The sequence below is a fragment of the Camelina sativa genome, chromosome 12, assembly GCF_000633955.1.
Source record: "Camelina sativa cultivar DH55 chromosome 12, Cs, whole genome shotgun sequence".
NCBI lineage: Eukaryota > Viridiplantae > Streptophyta > Magnoliopsida > Brassicales > Brassicaceae > Camelina > Camelina sativa.
Window position 1 is genome coordinate 28570892 of NC_025696.1, and position 21348 is coordinate 28592239.

The 21348-nt window shown below is 36.9% G+C and overlaps 2 protein-coding genes, 1 long non-coding RNA gene and 3 pseudogenes across 3 annotated transcripts; 3 read left to right on the forward strand and 3 right to left on the reverse strand.

Annotated features, from left to right (window-relative positions):
- LOC104732826 (U-box domain-containing protein 40) lies at positions 1038-3248 on the reverse strand. Its single transcript, XM_010452422.1, has one exon. It carries the CDS (start codon positions 2865-2867, stop codon positions 1215-1217), a length of 1653 nt encoding a protein of 550 aa, XP_010450724.1. The 5' UTR covers positions 2868-3248; the 3' UTR covers positions 1038-1214.
- Positions 8041-10037, forward strand: LOC104732830. The gene is made up of 4 exons (XR_002034675.1): positions 8041-8313; positions 8659-8761; positions 9171-9837; positions 9950-10037. It is a non-coding gene; the product is annotated as an uncharacterized LOC104732830 (long non-coding RNA).
- LOC104732829 lies at positions 8772-12597 on the reverse strand (annotated as a pseudogene).
- LOC104733958 lies at positions 12759-13848 on the forward strand (annotated as a pseudogene).
- LOC104733959 lies at positions 13808-15194 on the forward strand (annotated as a pseudogene).
- Positions 17431-21185, reverse strand: LOC104732827 (TMV resistance protein N-like). The gene is made up of 6 exons (XM_019234102.1): positions 20703-21185; positions 19519-20608; positions 19104-19406; positions 18705-19023; positions 17843-18615; positions 17431-17756 (listed from the first exon to the last, which is right to left on the reverse strand). The coding sequence occupies exons 1-6, from the start codon at positions 21167-21169 to the stop codon at positions 17640-17642; spliced, it is 3069 nt and encodes a 1022-aa protein (XP_019089647.1). The 5' UTR covers positions 21170-21185; the 3' UTR covers positions 17431-17639.

A 21348-nucleotide genomic window follows, 5' to 3' on the forward strand; every position in this document is an offset into this window, starting at 1 on the left:
ACTATGTTGTGATATTCATGATATTTTTGCTCCACGATTTATGGATTTATTATTTATTATCTATATACTCTACGATTTATGGATTTATTATTTATTATCTATATATAAAGAGTTATCTTATGAAGAGTATATGATTAATGTATATCTTATATATAACCTATTAGTATGCATTTGTAACCATTTATATTTTTTATAAAATCTATAAAACTTAAGTTGTGTACTTTCCTTTTATTAAAAGGGAGATTACAGTAGTTCCATATCGTTTAGTGTTTACAAAACTGCCTGTTCTTTTATGGTATTGACAAAACTGTCCCATATTTTTGATATTTGCGAAACAGCAACAGGACTTATGGTATTTATAAACTACCTCAAAACTGTTGGTATTTATAATAATTCCTCATATCTTTACATATATATACAAATTGTCCCATATCTTTACTATTTTATCAACTGCCCATAATGTTTGATATTTACATAGCTGCACAAAACAAAAATAAATGTAGTGAAAACAGACTGAAATTTATCTGACCAATAATTTTTTTTTTTGAACAAAGAAAACAGTAAAATCTGACCAATAAAAAATTAAGCAATTAGAAAAAGAGGAAATTGAGACTTATATAATTGTTTTTGGTAAGCAATTGGAATGAGTACCAATTAAATTAACTTGGCATTGAAACAAAAGATATTATAGAAGAAATTCATAATTTAGTAATTTTCATTGAAATATATATTAAAATGAATGGAATGTTAAAATCAAATTTATCCATATATATAATCTGGATGATTCCCCTCCAGATTTAAACTACAGTAAATGTAATGCAAATAATTAGATAGATCAAACTCAACTGAAGATTGATATTATTTTTTAGTGGGAGAATCAGTTCCCATCTCTTAAGGAATTAAAAAGTCCTCCCTTAACCCTTTACAACTTTTTTTCATTGTTCCTTTTACTAAAAAAAAAAATCAAAAGCAAAAGATAATAAGGAAAGAAAAAATGGGATTAATGAAAAAAGAAATCCACCCAAATTGCGAGAAAATACAAAGAATCCACCGAGTCATAAATAAAAATTTCACAAAAGAAAAATCTCATCTCCAAGACTCCAACTAATTACAACCCCAAACCCTATTATTTAGAATTTTTCTTAAAAAAGAAATCCACAATTAATTCTTGTTTTTAGAAAAGCAAATAAATAACGAGTTAAAAAAAAGACACGTCAAAACTCGGCCGAGTTAACACACGATTTCTCACCACCGAGTCGATACCGGCTCCGACTAACATCATCGGAATTAAGCAACTCTTCCCAATCAACCTCCTCATTCTCCGGCGAATCATCATCTTCCATTTTAGCTCTCAACACTTCCAAAACTCTTCTCGCCTTCTGCTTAGCTCTCTCTCTCCCACTCCTCTCCACTTTCACCAACTCCTCCACCGCATTCGCCGCCATAGCCAACCCCTTAAACCTCAAACCACCGTCGTGACTCAGCCCATACAAAACCGCAACACAGCTCTCCCTAGTCGACTCGTGAACCTCTCTAGCCCCTCTTAAAACCCCAACCATACATTCAACACCTCCCGAGTCAAGCAAAGCTGGTCTACTCACCGGACACGAAGCCATGTTACAAAGAATCAACAAAACACGACCGATCATCTGTCCTAAATTCACCATGTTCAAAAGCATCTGAACAGCTCCGAGCTTAACAAGCTTCCCTCTGTTGCTCTGCACTAGAGAGAGATGATACAGAGCCAACGCCGAGTCATGCCGAGTCAACTCAGTACCAACTCGGATCAGATGAAGCAGCGGCTCCAAAGCTCCGAGAACACCAATCGCCGTCTTGTTCTCGTCTTCCAAAGCTAAACTGAAAACAACTCCGGCGGAATGCTCCTGCGCTTCGACGGAGCCGCATTTCAAAACGTCGATCAACGGCGGAACGATTCCTGACCGCACGATCTTAACTTTGTTAGATCTCTCCAGAGACAGGTTCACAAGAACCGCCGTGACGTTCACCTGAACCGTCGCGTACCTCGAAACGATCAGTGACTTAAGTGCAGAGATGAGTCTCGTCGTACATAAACTGATTCTTGAACCTTCGTCGATTCTCGTAACGCGTCGAATCGAAACCAAAGCTTCTTCAATCTCTGAGATTCGATTACTCTTTAGCTTTATGAGTAAAGCTTCTTCTTCTGGAGTTAGGTTTGGTTCTAACGAATCGATTTCTCCGGACGAAGGTGAAGAGAAGCAACTAGGTTTAGTTGTTAACTGTAGTGTACGGCTCGATGAAGCTACTGACTCGTCGGAGCTTGAATTGAAGTAATTAGGTCTCCGATCAAGCTCCGTCGCGGCGTGGTTAAGTCTGACTGATGGTTTGTCTCTAATCGCTTGGATAAGCTCTTTCTCCGAAACAGAGACTTTTCTTCTTTGTGGCTTTTTCTCCATTAAAGTGAGTATAAGCTTCTCCGCGGCGGCGGAATCAAGTGGCTTCGGCGGTGGGAAACACCGGCGTTCACACCAGCTGAGAATAGCGGATTTCAAGGCGAGGTTTGGTATCACGGTGGAGAAATCTGGAGGTGGGGTTGGAGTAAAGCCTAGGTTTTTAGAAGCGATGACGCAAGCTCTTTCGTAGGAGTGACCGGAAGAGACTATGATTGGGTCAGCCATTAAAGAGCCTGAGATCGGACAGAGAAACTCAGATGGGATCTCTGGTTTGGTCGGAGAGTTGTTGTTTGATGAAGAAGATGAAGAGGAACGGGATAGTGAGATTCTCCATTTGGATTTGCCGGCGAGAGATTCTCGTCGGGAAAGGGTGTCGCTTTTGTCGTGTTGAGAGTGAAGAACCATGAGGTTGATGACTGGTCGTTCAATCTCCATTTAATGGTTTGATTTTTCAGAGTGGAAGTAGCTAAAGTTGAAGCTTTGTTGAAGATGTTGAAGAAGAAGAAGACCCATATGGATGTTCTTGAAACCTGAAAAGATGAGAGATTTTTGTGGGATTGAGAGAGAGAGAGAGATTTGAGGAAACTGTAAAAGAGAGATTTTTGGGAGGGAGATTTTATTGTTTAGAAGTTACAACTATGGATGGACTTGGTCATGCTCTGTTTGTAGTTTCATCATTATTGATTTAGTTTGTGTTATGATGTAAAAATTAAAGTCAAGGTTTATTTTTGGTTTTTGGTTGGTAAAGTGAAGATACGTCCTTTGTGAGAGAGTTATTGATTGATTGGAGAATTTGTCTTTGGGTTGGGATTTTGTGAATTCACATGTATGCTTGACTGCTTTCAACTGTTTTTGTATATTGAGCATTGATGATGTTCCCTTTTTTTTTTCTTTCAACATTTGTTATTCTGAATTTCTTTAACAAAATCTCATCTTTAAGGTTTTACCCAAATTAGATATTGATAACAATTAGATTTTTTTACCTATAATTTATAAATAACTAGATAAGGACCGCGTTATTACGCGGATAAAAATTAAAAAAATATATTGAAAATAATTAAATAGTAATATAAATATTTTTAAATTTTATCTGGTAACATTTTAATAATTTATAAAATTATATAAGAGTTTTAAAGCTTTTTTGCTCTATTTTATAATAATTTCTCAAATTTCTATGTACAATTTTTATTAATATAACAATTTATAACTATTTAAACTATGTAGTTTCCTATTAGTTGAAGTTTTATAAATGACAGAATATTTATTGTTCATTAATCTATGTGTTTTTACCCAAAAACTCTTATAGGATATGAGTACCATTTATATATATCATCATCATAATAAACCATATTTTAAGTTTAATTATACATTTCATCTTAATGCATAGAACTAAATATTTTATATCAAACACAATTTATACATCATATCAAATCTCTATCTTAGTAATAATTGAAAATACAAATAAAAATTAACAAAGTATAATTCGCAAAAAACTGAATCAACATTATTTAAAATTTATTTGTTATGTTGTTATCTCATAAGTACTAATTTTACCTCATGTCGTAATCAATTTTAAATGAGTGAAACTTATAAAATAAAAACATATATAAAGATATAGAGACATTCTCATCAAATAACTGAAGATTCATTCCTATAAATTATAATCTATTTCGAATTATCTTATGTTTTAACATATGCATTACAAAAATACATGTGTTGAAATTATAAAAACAAACATAAAAAATATTACTAATATTCTTAAATGATTTTTTAAATGATACATATTAATATTTGAATTTTTTTTAATCTAGAATAAATTTCATCGTTAGACATTCAGTTTAGTAATCACATTTAACTATCTATTTTATCGTAAAACCATAATTCACTTCTTCATGGATTAGAGTTAAAATTTTAATAAAAAAATAATATGAGCATCATATGAGATTATATGTATATTGGTTAGTATTTTAAATTTAACAATAAAAATAATCAGTAAAAAAATCAGTTAACATCCACAAAAATTTTGGAAATCCAAAAATATCCTAAATACTATTCTTCTATATGTCATAATTTCATAAGTAATACTTTTGTCAATTCTCATCAATTAACCAAAAATTCATTCCTACAAATTTTTTTTTTCAGCTTTCTCATATTACTACATACATTAAAATCTTTAAAATAAAACATGTACAACTATACTAATACACATCATGTATTGAATTTTTCTTTCTTTTTAAGTTCATTATTCTTTCAAGATTTTGTGTGCTTACTTACAATAAAAATTTATATTACAAAGATAAATACAATTTATATCCGACTAAAATTATGTTAAATAACTTATGGTATTCTTTCTAACTTTGTTATTCATTATTCATTGATTAATATACATGCTTAATTAATTTTGTTTTTGCTTACACATGTCAAATTTTATTGGGAACACACATATAATATAATTAGCATACAATGGAAAATATATTGATTTTATTAGTTTTTCTTTTTGATTTAGATTTTTAAAATATAAACATGTGAAATTCTATAAATATAATTAGCTGTCCTACTACGTTTATTAAAAAATATTGACATGTGTCAACATCTAATCAATATATTTGACACGTGTCACGATCTCGTTAATGAGTAATTTTGACATGAGAATTTGTTAAAAATGCCCCTTTTGATATACCCCTTTTCAAAAATACCCTCTTTTCTGGCCATTTTTATTTATGCCCTCTTTTAATTTTTAATGACCATTTTACCCTTATATGAAAATTATTTTATTCAATAAAAAGAAAAAAAAAATTTTCCCGCCAAAAATTTTCCGACATATTTTTCCGCCAAAAACTTTTCGAAAAAATTTTCCCGCCAAAAATTTTTTTGTCAAAAAAATTTTGATAAAAAATTTCGAAAAAAAAAAATTTCCCGCCAAAATTTTTCCCGCCAAAAAAAATTTACAAGGTTTTTAAAAGGTTTTATAAGGTTTCTACCTTATAAAAGCCTTATAAACACCTTGTAAAGGCTTTTACAATATTTTTTAAAGAGTTTTAAAAGGTTTTTAAACACCTTGTAAATGCTTTAAAAGGTTTTTAAACAATTTTAAAAACTTTTTAAAAGCATTTACAAGCTTTTTAAAAGTATTTACAAAACCTTGCAAACGCTTTTAAAAGTTTTTAAAAGCATTTACAAAGTTTTTAAAAGGTATAAATTTCAATATTTTTGGCGGGAAAATTTTTCGATTTTGGCAGGAAATTTTTTTTTTTGGTGGGAAAAAATAATTTTTCGGGAAAAAATTTCGATTTTGGCGGGAAAAAAATTTTCGCGGGAAATTTTTTTGGCGGGAAAATATTTTCGATTTTGATGACTGTACATTCTTGCTGTCACTTAAAAAAGGGTAATTTGGTCATTTTGTATGTAAAGAGGGGTAGTTTTAAAAATGGTCAACATGAAGGGGTATTTTTAAAAAGATATATGGAAAAAGGGACATTTTTGAGAATGCCCCTTTTGACATCAAGCTTTATATAATAAGATATTTCAATACAGATCGTTAATAATATACATATATATAGACAGCATATATTTTAATAAATCTTATTTAATTTCATATGAATTAAAATTTAAGAGATATTTTGATATGACCCATATAAAAACAAATTTCTTTAATGAGATATAAGTTGTACTCTTCCTCTCCATAGAAATACTATAACAAAGTATCATCCAAATTTGTGACAAAAAAAAAAGTATCATCCAAACAAAAACTGAAGTGTTGTAAAGATAAATTAACCTCTAGTCTCTCAATTAGTGAGAAGTTAAATCATATATTCGTATGGTGATAGAAGATTAGTGATATGAAGCTAGTGATTCTTGGTCAAACTTTTCGTTAATCTTAAAGGTCGATGATATATGTCATTATGCATAATAGATGAGCATGCTCAAAAGAAAAGCTTAATTAATACAGTATTTCATGTTTGATGCAATTATTATGTGTGTTTGCTTTATGCAGAAACAAAGTTTGTAAATAACCAAGAACAATATACTGTCGTTTTCAGCTTTATGAATGTTCAAAAAGTTTCTACTTTTTGCTTTATGTTTTTTGCCCTTTGTTTCTGGGAATTCAATTTGTATTCTTTCTTCAATGACTTTGGACATTTTCTCCAATTTTTAGTATCATTGACCCAATGATAGAAATGTCTACTTATTGTGATATTGAAATGTTTTTTTTTTTGGGTAAGTAAATTAAATTGGTCTTTTAAATTGCTAGTAAATTAAAATATGATCTTTATATAAAAACATAAGTGATTCACTTACTTTTTTTAGATGACTATGTTGGTCTGAAATATGAGAGGCCTTTGACCAAGCAAGCTCAGATGTTAGATAGCTTTCTGACAATCTAAATTGAATCCCATATCTAGTTCCAAGTTATCTACAATAGGCTCAAAGCTGAACACTTTTATAACTGGAAATTTATCTTTTTGTATTTTTATTGCATGGGAATAAAGTAACGAAATGATAACATAAGGAGAGTGAGTAAAACAAGCTAACATTAATAATTGTATTCTTAGTTGCTAAGACTACAGATAGGTCTATGCATTGTAGGTGGTGTACGTATGTATTTTGTATTGTATGTATATGTGTTTCTTTTTTTTTGTTCAGAAAAAAAAAGAAAGTATATATGTGCTTCTGTAGTGAATGATGAGAAAGACACAATCTTTTAGACTTTGAAGAGTGGTTATAGGCTGTTTATTTCAATTGTTTGGTTACCTTTTCTTTTTGCCTTTTCCCAAAGTTAGATTCTTTGTGACCCATTCGGTTCACACTTCACCGTTTACAAACAATAATGTGTCGAAAACTGAAAAATATGAGGTTATATGTACATTTTCAGAATGATAGTTTATAGAGTTAAAGTAGTGATCAAATGTTGCATTTTGTAATGTATTTATTTTGTTTCCTCTCAAAGTTTGTTTTTGTTTTTTGACTTAAAAAAAAAAATGGACTAAGAGTGTGAGAGATTAATGAGAGTGTATTCAACTTGACATTTTAAGTGATTTGTGTAAAAGTTACAAACCCTATGTTATTCAATCATGGATTTTAAAAAGTCTATCAAAAAATACAAAAATTCAAATTTTATGTTTTTAGGTGGGAATTGAAAGAATTTTACTATAAATCATATTAACTTACCTAAAATCTATCAAAATAAATTTTCTAAATCTCATCAAATCCTCCAAAATCATTGTTTGAATACACCATCCTAATAGTAACAATAATAGTTAACCAAATGTCAAGTTTTTCAAACAGTATACGTAAATAAGTTACTTAATCCGTATATTATGTCAATAAATGCACGAAGACTAACAATAATGGTTAACCAAATGAAATCTGTATCAGATAATTTTGGTGGTAAACTTCAAAAGTCTTAAAGCAAGCTAAACAAACAATCACTTGAACGTGAACAGAAACAGAAACGAACCCAAAGCTACAAAGAAAAAGCTTGACCGGAAATAACCGAATGAATTTTGGTATTATCTAATCCGGTTTAACAAAATTAGGATTTGGTTCGAATTCGGTTTTGGCTTTGAAATCTAATCATGCCGTTTACTCTCTGTTTCATCTTCTCCTCGTCTCAAATCTCAAAGCACTCGCTAAAATTTCTCCTTCTGGCCATCGTCTCCAATCTCTCCGTTTCCGACGTGGCTGATATGATCTTAAATGAGCTGTGTCTGGTACAATCTCCCGCCACTGTTTCATCGGAGTCTAGGAATTCGATTTCCGGCGGTAATGCCGGAATTCGATGAACGTCTAATTCGATGAAGGTTCGTGGAATTGGATGTAATGGTTGAATTGGATGAACGGCTTAATTGGATAAACCCTAAATCCGATTTCCAATTAGAAGGTATCTATGAATTGGGTCAAGATTAGAGTGGCGAGTTTGATTGCTTTCCTTGTTTCTTTTTTCTACTCTTTTGAGTCTTAATTGGAAATTTGGATTTAGGGTTTAGGTACATTCTAATACAGCCTTGTGAACAGTTAGAGATGGTTACAATAAGACTGATTCATATGTATAGCAAAAATAGGAAGAAAGATATGTGTTGATAAATGCGTAGTGAGAAATCAGAAATAGATAAGATTGGCTTTTAGTTATACTGTGTAGGCTTGTAGCTATGGATGGTAGATAAAACAACAACAAGCAGATACTTTCCTCTAACAAATGCTTCTGTTTTTTTTCTTTTTCTTTCAGTCTTACTCAAATATAGAGACCAATGCTGGATTCAAGACGTAGATAACAGCTTCACTCTCTTTGTCACTGATACTTTACCATTGACTCTGAGTCTCTGAACAAGGTAATTGCTTTCAACTCTCTCTTTTCTTTTCCATTCTTGGTAGTTTGCTTGTTAGCAGCAAAAACTCGACATGTCAGAAAAATAGATGTTAGGAATGGTTGAAAAAGAGATGGTTGAGTAGATATGTGTCTGAAGTAGAGTGCTCTTATGAAAAGTTAATAACATAGCTTGAACACATATCTGATATAAATCTTGAGAGAAGCTAGTGTTACTAATATCTTGTGTTAAAGAACTTCTTGTGTTACATTTCGGTTATAAACACCTCTTCGAGGTCCTTCAGGCAGATCTTGCTAGACATGGGTATCATATTGGTGAAAAATCTCTTCGTAAAGATATTTTACAAACTCATAAACCTAGCTGTTCCCACGGGATCAAATTGAAAATAACAATTATAAAGAGTGGCATGTAGGAATGACTAGAAATGTGAGCAACATAGGAACTTGGGCAGACGACTCTTTGTTGATTGGTGATCGTGTTCATAACTCGGCATCTCAGTTTCTTGGAAGCTGGCAATCTGCGGCCGTGATGGTACCTAAAAAAGAAGGAAGGTTATGTAGAGACTTAATAAACCATAGTAGAGAGAATGAGAGATGGGTCAAGACTAGAATATTCATTCACCTCTTTGTTTAGTCTCCCTTTAAAATGTTCTAAAGCATCAGCGTCAAGAGAATCACAACCCTCTGCATCGAGAAACTGAAGGCTCAATGGAAGTTCTTCCAGTGATTTGAGTTTCTTGCAGTTATTGAGGCAGATAGTTACCAATGAGGTAAGATCTCTGATGCTTGATGGCAATGTCTTAAAATCATGGCTGCTCATATCTAAAAATGTCAACTTGGTGAAATGACTAAGCTGATCTGACAATGACTTCACATTCTTGCAGTTGTCAAGGCAAAGCTCAAGCAAACAATATATGCTCGGATCCTGAATTGTATCAGAGGGTTTCACCAATGATCTGAGGTTCCTACAGTTGGAAAGTGTGAGAGACTGCACCTGAGTTAGCGCTGGCAATTCCTTGAGTTTGGTGCAGTTTCGAAGACAGAGAGTTTTCAGCCGGGAAAGTCTACTCATATCTTCTGGTAACCTCTCAAAATCATTGCCGCTGAAGTCCAGTTTTTCTAAGAATTCAAAGTGACCAATCGCATCTGACAGCTTTTGGATGTTTAAGTTGACTAGTTTTAGCTCTTCCAGGCCAGGTATATATGGAAAACTGTGAAAGGTGGTGATAGGTTGCCCGTTCTCTTTGTAGCTGAACCTCCTGATATTGAGCGAAGTAGATTTGTTGAATACGGATGTGAGTCGAGGAGCTTGGTGGACACTTACTGTCTGTGTACCATGGATCTTTTGCTCAGAACTAAAGCAGAAGTATTCAGCGTATCCTTCACAATCTGCAAAAACACGAAATTTTATGTCTCCCGTGATCGACATATTCATAAGTTCCAAGTCCAGTTTTGCAGTTGGGAACTCCAATGTAATACACTGTGTCTCAGACACTTTCCGTATAACGACACCCATTGGAGTCTTAGGCCCACCGTAGTACGATAGACTAAGCCTGCCTAAGGTAGACCTTTTTCCAATGGACTTGGGGATTCCTGTCAGTCTCATGCATTGTTCTAGAATCAACTCGTCAAGATTCTGGATATACGAAAGAACTGGAAGTTGTTTGAGATTCTTAGATCCCGTCACATCTAGTTTCTTCAAATTCCTGAAAACCTGTGGAAGTACAACAATGAATAGTTGGAATTCGCACATTGCTTGCTATATCGAAAACATTTTTCTCAGTCAAAATGTTACCTGTGTTCCACTCCACAGCGTTTCTAGATTGCTGTGACGCAGATTGAGTTCAACAAGAAAATAAGCCTCTTGTATGAGAGGCAAGGTGCTTAATGGAAATGCATCCCAGTGAAGTAACCTTAGGGCATAAGGTATGTTATGGTGGCCATCGTCTAGAATGACTTGCAGCCTTGATTCTCTGTCACAAACATGCTTGTAGACCATGAAAAACTTAAGACCGCGCATATGGTTGAAAACACTAGTCTTCATCGAAAATGCACAGGTCATCTCACATGTGTGTAGGGAGAAGCATTCAGTTTGTCCCGTTCCCTGGTGATAGAACTATTTAAGGACACAGCAGGAAAAGGTGCACGATAACAAGACGGATATATCAAAAGATTAAGTAGATACTTACTTCTTGGTAATCCAGTGCACCTTGAATTTTCTCAGGATCCCCGAGGAATTTTCCACTGTCAAGCATAACTTTCCTTCCCATTTGTTCAACCAAGTTATGCAGGATTACATATCCATTAGTTATATTGATGAGAGATTTTTCTGCTAAAACTCTTATCCCCAGGTTCCTCTCAGGTCTGGAACCATCAAGTAGTGAAGCTACACGCTGGAATGTGTCACCATTAAAGAGACATGCAACATGAATGTGTCACCAGTTTAAGCTCTTGTAGCTAATTTTCAAGATTTCCATTATATCCTCGTCAGGAGTACTTTCAAGTCCACATACTGCTTCTTCCCATTCCTCATGAGTATTGTTCCTCCCACGGAGAAATAAAGCATAGGCTTGGAGGGCAGAAGGAAGCCCGTGAGCAAGCTGAGCTGCTCGGATTGATAGTTGTTCAAAATCAACAGAAGGAGGACTTCCCCCTTCAAAAGCAATTTGTTTAAACATCAACAGGGAATCCTTATCGTCCAAACACTTAACCTCATAAATGGCTTTTACTCCACAACTATTCAGCAAGCCCCTGTCTCGGGTGGTTATGATGATACGGCTCCCACGTCCAAACCACCTTGTCTCTTTTGCCAGAGCATGGATTTGGACCATTTTATCCACACCATCGATCACAAGAAGAACTTTTTTGCCCTCAAGTCTAGCCTTAACTTCGACCCTTCCAGCTTCCACGCTCCACGGCTTAATATTCTCACCGAGGGTACTGTAGAGAAGTTCCTTTTGTAGCTGCAGTAGATCAAGGTCTTTATTAATACCCTTGATGTCTCCTGTGAAATTACTAGCTTCAAATTGAAATTTGAGGTGGGCATAGAGGCACTTGGCAATGGCTGTTTTGCCAATGCCTCCCATTCCCCAGATTCCAATCATACGAACCTCATCATTATTGGAGTCCATATCCAAGAGAGACTTGAGATCTTGCAAGTGAGTATCTACCCCAACAATATTTCTGAAGTCTATCTTTTGCATCATCGCCTTGCGCCTTGAAATATCGTCGACAATTTTCCCAACCAGAGTTGCCTCATCAATGCTAAAATTATAAACGGACAAAAATATAATCAAATTTCTCCAGAGCTGATCTACTAATTTTGTTTTAGGTAAGAAGAAAAGAAGCTTACCAGAGTCCAGATTCTACACCTGAAAGATCAGCGATCAGTTTAAGAGCTTCTCTCCACTTCGGAACCTTATCCGCGTCTTCTGGACGTTGATACCTCTTTAGATCGAAACTTCCTAGCTGATGCCTCACGGTAGAGGGTTCTACACCATTGAAGACAGGAAAGACACCAAGTCTTCCCTTCATCTGAAGCTCCATTATCAGTTGGAGCTCCATCAAGCACCACCTGGAAGTAGCGTAGTTCTCAGAAAGCACAACGACAGCAAAATCTGAACCTTCAATGGCTCTGTAGAGTTCGACAGAAATGTGATCGCCTATCTCAAGCTTTTTGTCGTCTTTGAAGGTAATGATTCCTCTGCTAACAAGTGCTGCGTACAAATGGCTGACAATAGAATAGCGAGTGTCTTCCCCACGAAAACTGAGAAAGACATCATACATGAAGTTCGTTACACGAGATGCAGCTTGGGAAGCCATTTAAGAAAAATTGCTGAAACAGTTGACGACCAACTGTAAGAGGAAGAAATACATATCTTATCTCATTTTATGTGGCCAAGGAAAAGTCATTGGTGGTGACTTACAAAATGAAGAAAAATATTTTTCATCTATCCGTCCTGCCGCAATACAAACCTGAAGCATTTTGACATTGTTGGAACTTGTAACCAAACCAATGTCTTCTTCTTCGTTGTTGTCTGGAAGGGAGGTGGATGTCTTCCTGAGTTTCTGCTGCGAGACTAGCCATGAATATTTTCAAGAGATTTTGTTTCAATATGGCATTAAAACTTTTCAATCCAACAGATCCAGGGAGACAAGATACAGACCAATTGATCAACGGACACTCAAGGCTTTGAAAGAGTCGAAAGTCGCGGTTGTGATGATGTCTGAGACAAAACCTTGTTTCGTTGGGTTCCTTGAAGAGCTCATCGTAATACTTGAATTTCACGAGAAAGGTTTACTCAAGGTCATACCCATCTTTCTCAATGCCCACTCTTTTAGTGCGGAAGAAATCTGCCAACACTATCCGGACAAGGCGCCAAGTTGGAGAACCGCACTTGCCAAATTTACCAACATTGTCGCCGAATATCCATTTGGCTCAAGCAAATTGCTCATGACATTTTCCTTCACTTGCTCTGTTTCACATCAAACAATTTGAATGACCTTGTTGCAATGGATCGTCACATGAAAGTGGTTTGTGGCCTGTTGGCTTCAGAAGATAACAAAGAGGTTCGTACCATTGGCATTTGGGGTAGTGCAGGTGCTGGGAAGACAACACTTGCAAGGTACATCTATGCAGAGATCTCAGTTAATTTTCAGACACATGTTTTCCTAGAAAATGTCGAAAACATGAAAGACAAGATTCTAAAGTTTGAAGGGGAAGAAGATGCAACGGTAATAATAAGTTCAGATCACGATGAGCATGAAATTACCGAAGCAAGGCGTAAACACCGGAAAGTTCTCCTTATCGCTGATGATGTGAATAGCATAGAACAACGGAAGTGGATCATTGAATACGCTAAGTGGTTTGCTCCAGGAAGCAGAGTCATTCTTATTAGCCAGAACAAGAATTTGCTTGTTGACGTCGGAGTGAAGCATGTGTACGAAGTCAGATCTCTAAGATATGATGAAGCTCTTCAACTCTTCTCCCGTTTTGCTTTCAAGCAGCCTTATCCACCTTCTGATTTCGAACAGCTTGCAGNAGGGAGACAAGATACAGACCAATTGATCAACGGACACTCAAGGCTTTGAAAGAGTCGAAAGTCGCGGTTGTGATGATGTCTGAGACAAAACCTTGTTTCGTTGGGTTCCTTGAAGAGCTCATCGTAATACTTGAATTTCACGAGAAAGGTTTACTCAAGGTCATACCCATCTTTCTCAATGCCCACTCTTTTAGTGCGGAAGAAATCTGCCAACACTATCCGGACAAGGCGCCAAGTTGGAGAACCGCACTTGCCAAATTTACCAACATTGTCGCCGAATATCCATTTGGCTCAAGCAAATTGCTCATGACATTTTCCTTCACTTGCTCTGTTTCACATCAAACAATTTGAATGACCTTGTTGCAATGGATCGTCACATGAAAGTGGTTTGTGGCCTGTTGGCTTCAGAAGATAACAAAGAGGTTCGTACCATTGGCATTTGGGGTAGTGCAGGTGCTGGGAAGACAACACTTGCAAGGTACATCTATGCAGAGATCTCAGTTAATTTTCAGACACATGTTTTCCTAGAAAATGTCGAAAACATGAAAGACAAGATTCTAAAGTTTGAAGGGGAAGAAGATGCAACGGTAATAATAAGTTCAGATCACGATGAGCATGAAATTACCGAAGCAAGGCGTAAACACCGGAAAGTTCTCCTTATCGCTGATGATGTGAATAGCATAGAACAACGGAAGTGGATCATTGAATACGCTAAGTGGTTTGCTCCAGGAAGCAGAGTCATTCTTATTAGCCAGAACAAGAATTTGCTTGTTGACGTCGGAGTGAAGCATGTGTACGAAGTCAGATCTCTAAGATATGATGAAGCTCTTCAACTCTTCTCCCGTTTTGCTTTCAAGCAGCCTTATCCACCTTCTGATTTCGAACAGCTTGCAGTTCGTGCTGTACATCTTGCAGGCTTTCTTCCTTTGGGCCTTAGACTGCTAGGGTCGTTTTTAACTGGTAAAGGTAGAGGGGAGTGGGCAGCTACACTGCTCAAACTCAAGGCAAAGAAAGGTGGAAATATAATGCAAGTCTGGAAACTTATGGAACCATCAGGAGATAAAGGTCAAGAGGACTGGGAAGCTGCTGCAGACATAATGGAGGGGAAGGAATCATCAAAAGATAAAGGTAAACAAGAGAGGGAAGTTGCTGCAGACATTATGGAAGGAAAGGAATCATCACAAGATAAAGTTCAAGAGGAGAGGGAAGTTGCTGCAAACACTATGCAAGGAAAGGAATCATCACAAGACAAACAATAATAGCAGTGTGAAGATTCACCTGAACCATTTCCCCTTTCAGATAATTCGAGTGTGGAGCTTGACTTGTTGTAATGTTTCCTGAAACTGTAATGCTTATGTTGTTCCATTCAATAAACATGCGATGATTTTTTTTGTTCTTTCAGGGTTGAAAAAAGAGAATGTTACATACCTGTGATGAGAAATGACAAGACAAAGCCACTTTGGAGGAATCATAGCTTAGCGACGATAACCTAGCATGATCAAAGCCTAGTTACTGATCTGACTTGACTTCCTCAACGATGTCCTTATCTGTCTAAAACAAATCAACTCAGGGTGCCAACGTTTCACATTTATTAATGTACTTGTTATAAGAAGCCGAGAAAGCTCTGTTCTGACCCCAAAAAAAAAAGAGCCAACCAACAGTTTACGAGAGAGCTTTTTGGCAAATGTTGCAAACTAAGCAATATGGTGTATACAGCCTCTGCGTCAATCTTGATACAATAAGGAGCATCGGTAACCTCTATGGAAAGTGTGCTGCTACATACTAACTAATAACCATAAAAAAAAGTTGGAGACATTTCAACTTATTATAACATATAACTGGTGTTTTCCAAAAGGACCACATATGCTTAGTTTCTAACACACACAGAGAGAATGTTTATTGACGCCACATAGAGCTACTTCTTACCTCTCTTACATGGAAAATTCCAAAAGCCCTGTCCAACCTCAGCAGCTTTATAATAATAATAAAAAAAAAAAACAAGGATCAGACTTTGGGTTGACAAAAACATTTTGAAATGCTATTAAAAACAACAAGAGCCCGGAAGCAAAGATCACCTGCTGCAAGGGGAATGCATATTGGATCTTTATGAGAAAAGCCACTTCATAAGTTAAGCACTATATCTCTCACGACTCACATGCATCATGCATTGACCAATTCACTCAACTTCTTCTTCTGCAGACTCATTATCACCAAATAAAAAGACTCAATTTTCACCAAAATAGTTGACGATTTTTACCCAGAAAAATTGAAACTTTAAACGAAGCCCACCATCGATTTAAAGAGAAACCCATCAATGTAATACCTTCATCAACCAACACAGAAGAAGGTCCCTGAGCAACGAGCATGTTGCCGGATAATTTACTCCGGTGGTTCTCGGAAACCCAGTCTCTCAATCACTTAAAACAGAAACGAACCCGAAGCTACAAAGAAAAAGCTTGACCGGAAATAACCGAATCTAATCCGGTTTAATAAAATTAGGATTTGGTTTTGGATTCGGTTTTTGGGTTTAAACTTGTAATCGTGCCGTTTACTCTCAGTCTCAACTCTCAAATCTCAAAGCACTCGCTAAAATTTCTCCTTGTGGCCATCGTCTCCAAGCTCTCCGTTTCCGAAGTGGCTGCTATGATCTTAACTGAGCTGTGTCTGGTACAATCTCCCGCCACTGTTTCATCGGAGTCTAGGAATTCGATTTCCGGCGGTTATGGTGGAATTGGATGAACGTCTAATCCGATGAAGGTTCGCAGAATTGGAATTGGATGTAATGATGGAACTGGACAGACATGTAATGGTGGAGTTGGATGAAGGTTCGGGGTTTCCCGTTTTCTTTTTTTTCTCCGATCAAAAATTGGGGGTTTTTGGCTGTATCCTTAAAGAGAATTGGAGAAGCAAAATAATGGGTTGCTATTAGAAGGTTTATATGAATTGGGTCAAGATTAGAGAGGCGAGTTTGATTGCTTTCCTTTTTTTATTTTTTTACTCTTTTGAGTCTTAATTGGAAATGTGGATTTAGGGTTTAGGTACATTCTAATACTACAGCCTTGTGAACAGTTAGAGATGGTTACAATAAGACTGATTCATATGTATAGCAAAAAATAAGAAGAAGGATATGTGCGTATTTGTGTTGATAAATGCGTAGTGAGAAATCAGAAACAGATAAGATTGGCTTTTAGTTATTTTGTGTAGGCTTGTTGTAGCTATGGATGATGTTTGAATTTTGAGTCTATTATTTGATTATAGTAGATAAAACAACAACAAGCAGATACTTTCCTCTAACAAATGCATCTGTTTTTTTTTTTTTTTCAGTTGTACTCAAATATAGAGACCAATGCTGGAATCAAGACGTAGATAACAGCTTCACTCTCTTTGTCACTGATACTTTACCATTGACTCTGAGTCTCTGTACAAGGTAATTGCTTTCAACTCTCTCTTTTCTTTTCCATTCTTGGTAGTTAGCAGAAAAATCTCGACATGTCAGAAAAAATAGATGTTAGGACTTAGGAATGGTTGAAAAAGAGATGGTTGAGTAGATATATCTGCAGTAGAGTGATCTTATGAAAACTTAATAAAATAGCTTGAACACATATCTGATATAAATCTTGAGAGAAGCTAGTGTTACTAATATCTTGTGTTAAAGAACTTCTTGTGTTACATTGCGGTTATAAACACCTCTACGAGGTCCTTCAGGCAGATCTTGCTAGACATGGGTATCATATTGGTGAAAAATCTCTTCAGAAAGATATTTTACAAACTCATAAACCTAGCTGTTCCCACGGGATCAAATTGAAAATAACAATTATAAAGAGTGGCATGTAGGAATGACTAGAAATGTGAGCAACATAGGAACTTGGGCAGACGACTCTTTGTTGATTGGTGATCGTGTTCATAACTCGGCATCTCAGTTTCTTGGAAGCTGGCAATCTGCGGCCGTGATGGTACCTAGAAAAGAAGGAAGGTTATGTAGAGACTAAATAAACCATAGTAGAGAGAATGAGAGATGGGTCAAGACTAGAATATTCATTCACCTCTTTGTTCAGTCTCCCTTTAAAATGTTCTAAAGCATCAGCATCAAGAGAATCACAACCCTCTGCATCGAGAAACTGAAGGCTCGGTGGAAGTTCTTCCAGTGATTTGAGTTTCTTGCAGTTGTTGAGGCAGATGGTTACTAATGAGGTGAGATCTCTGATGCTTGCTGGCAGAGTCTTAAAGTCATGGCTGCTGAGATCTAAATATGTCAACTTGATGAAATGACTTAGCTGGTCTGATAATGACATCACGTTCTTGCAATTGTCAAGGCAAAGTTCAAGCAAACAGTAATTTCTCGGATCTTGACTTGCATCCGAGGGTTTCACCAATGATTTGAGGCTCCTACAGTTGGTAAGAGTGAGTGACTGCACCTGAGTTAGCTCTGGCAATTCCTTAAGTTTGCTGCAGTTTCGAAGACACAGAGTTTTCAACCGGGAAAGGCTATTCATATCTTCTGGTAACCTGTCAAAATCATTTCCGCTGAAGTCCAATATTTCTAAGAATTCAAAGTGACCAATCGCATCCGAGAGCTTTTGGATATTTAGATTGACTAGTTTTAGCTCTTTCAGGCCAGGTATAGGTGGAAAACTCTGAAAGGTGGTGACAGGTTGCCTGTTCTCTTTGTAGCTGAACCTCCTGATATTGAGTGAAGTAGATTTGTTGAACTCGGAGATGAGCCGAGGAACTTGGTGGACACTTACTGTCTTTGCACCATGGATCTTCTGCTCAGAACTAAAGCAGAAGTATTCAGCGTATCCTTCACAATCTGCAANCGAAAAAGAACACAAGTATAATTAACTTTCTCCGTAGCTGGTTATGCATACTATAAAATTCAGGTTTCTTTGAGGAAACATACATACCACTGTCCAGATGCCACGCNACCCGTGATCGATATATTCACAAGTTGCATTTCCACTCTTGCAGTTGGGAACTCCACTGTAATACGTTGCGTCTGAGACACATTCCCTATAACAACACCCAAGGGACTCTTTGGCCCACCGTAGTATGATAGAGTAAGCGTGCCTAGGGTAGACTTTTCTCCAATTGACTCTGGAATTCCTTTTAGTCGCTTGCATTGTTTTAGCATCAACTCGTCAAGCTTCTGGCACATTGAAAGATCTGGAAGTTCTTTGAGATTCTTAGATCCCGTCACATCCAGTTTCTTCAAATTACTGAACTTCTGAGGAACGTACAACAGAGAATAGTTGGATTTTGCAAGTCGAAATCATAACACATGGTCGAAATCATAGGCAAGGTTACCTGTACTCCACTCCAGAGTGTTTCTAGGTTGCTGTAACGCAGACTGAGTTCCACAAGACCATATGTATTAAACCTGAGAGGCAATGTGCTCAATGGAAATGCATCCCAGTGGAGTAAGGTACAGTTCATGGAAGGGTAACGATCTTCAGGAATCACCTGCAGCCTCGATTCTCTATCATCAATATGCTTGTAGACCTTGACAAACCTAAGTTTATACATTTTGTCAAAAACACCGGCCTCCATCGAAAATGCACAGGTCATTTCACATGTGTGTAGGGAGATGCTTTCAGTTTGGCACATTCCCTGATGATAGAAACTATTTAATTCAGCTGGCGTAAACAGAAATATAAACACAATAGCAGGATAAGTTGCAGGATGACAAGATGCATATCAAAGATTAACTGTAGATACTTACTTCACGGTAATCGAGTGTGTCATGAATTTTCTCTGGATCCCCGATGAATTTTCCACAATCAAGCATAATTTCCCTTCCCATCTGTTCAACCAACTTATGCAGGATTACATATCCGTTACTTGTTATATCAATGAGAGATTTCTCTGCTAAAACTCTCATCCACAAGTTACTTTCAAGTGTGCTAATAGCAAGTAGTGAAGTGACTCGCCTGAAAGTGTCTCCATTAAAGAGACATGCAACATGAAGAAAAGCATTCTGATGTGCTTTTGCTAAGCCTTCGTAGCTAATTTTCAAGATTTCCGTTATATTCTCGTCAGGAGTACATTCAAGTCCACATACTGCTTCTTCCCATTCCTCAGGAGAGTTGGCCCTTCCACGGAGAAATAAGGCATACGCTTGAATTGCGGAAGGAAGCCCGTGAGCAAGCCGAGCTGCTCGGTGTGTGAGATGGTCAAATTCAACTGAAGAAGGACTACCTCCTTCAAAAGCAATCTGTTTAAACATCTGCAGGGAATCCATATCGTCTAAACACTTAACCTCATAAATGGCTTTCACTCCACAACTATTGAGCAAGCCCCTGTCTCGGGTGGTTATGATGATTCGGCTCCCATGACCAAACCATCGTGTCTCTTTTGCCAGAGCATGGATCTGCACCAAATTATCCACACCATCTAGCACAAGAAGAACCTTGTGGTTTCCCAGTCTTGCCGCTATAACCTCGCGCCCAGCTTCCACGCTCCACGGCGTAATATCATCACCAAGGGTATTGTAGAGAAGTTTGTTTTGCAAATGCAGTAGATCAAGGTCTTTATAGATACCCTTGATGTCTTCTGTAAAATACCTGGTTGTAAAATGAGATGAGAGCTGGTCATAGAGACACTTGGCGATGGTGGTTTTGCCAATGCCTCCCATTCCCCATATTCCAATCATACGAACCTCATCATTATCGGAGTCCATCTTCAAGAGAGACTTGAGACCTTCCATGTGAGTATCTACCCCAACAATATTTCTGAAGTCTATCTTTTGCATCATCGCCTTGCGCTTTGAAATATCTTCGACAATTTTTCGAACCATAGTTGCCTCATCAATACTGAAATCGAAAAAGAACACAAGTATAATTAACTTTCTCCGAAGCTGGTTATGCATACTATAAGATTCAGGTTTCTTTGAGGAAACATACATACCACTGTCCAGATGCCACGCCTGAAAGATCGGCTATCATTTTAAGAGCTTCTCTCCACTTGGGAACCTTATCTGCCATTTGTGGATCACGTTCGTACCCTTCTAGATCGAAACTTCCTTGCTGGTGCCTCACGTCAGAGGGGTCTACTCTATAGAAGACGGGAAAGACACCAATTCTTCCTTCCACCTGAAGCTTCATTATCATTTGGAGCTCCATTAAGCACCACCTGGAAGTAGGGTAGTTCTCTGAGAGAACCACGACAACGAAATCCGAACCTTCAATTGCTCTGTGGAGTTCTTCAGAAATGTGGTCGCCTAGCTCAAGCCTTTTGTCGTCTTTGAAGGTAGCAATTCCTCTGCTAGCAAGAGCTGCGTACAAATGGCTGACGATAGAATGTCGAGTGTCTTCCCCTCGGAAACTGAGGAAGACATCATAGTTGGATGCACGAGATGCGGATGAGGAAGCCATGGTCGGAAAAACTTGGTTTAGAAGAGGNTTCGTAGCTAATTTTCAAGATTTCCGTTATATTCTCGTCAGGAGTACATTCAAGTCCACATACTGCTTCTTCCCATTCCTCAGGAGAGTTGGCCCTTCCACGGAGAAATAAGGCATACGCTTGAATTGCGGAAGGAAGCCCGTGAGCAAGC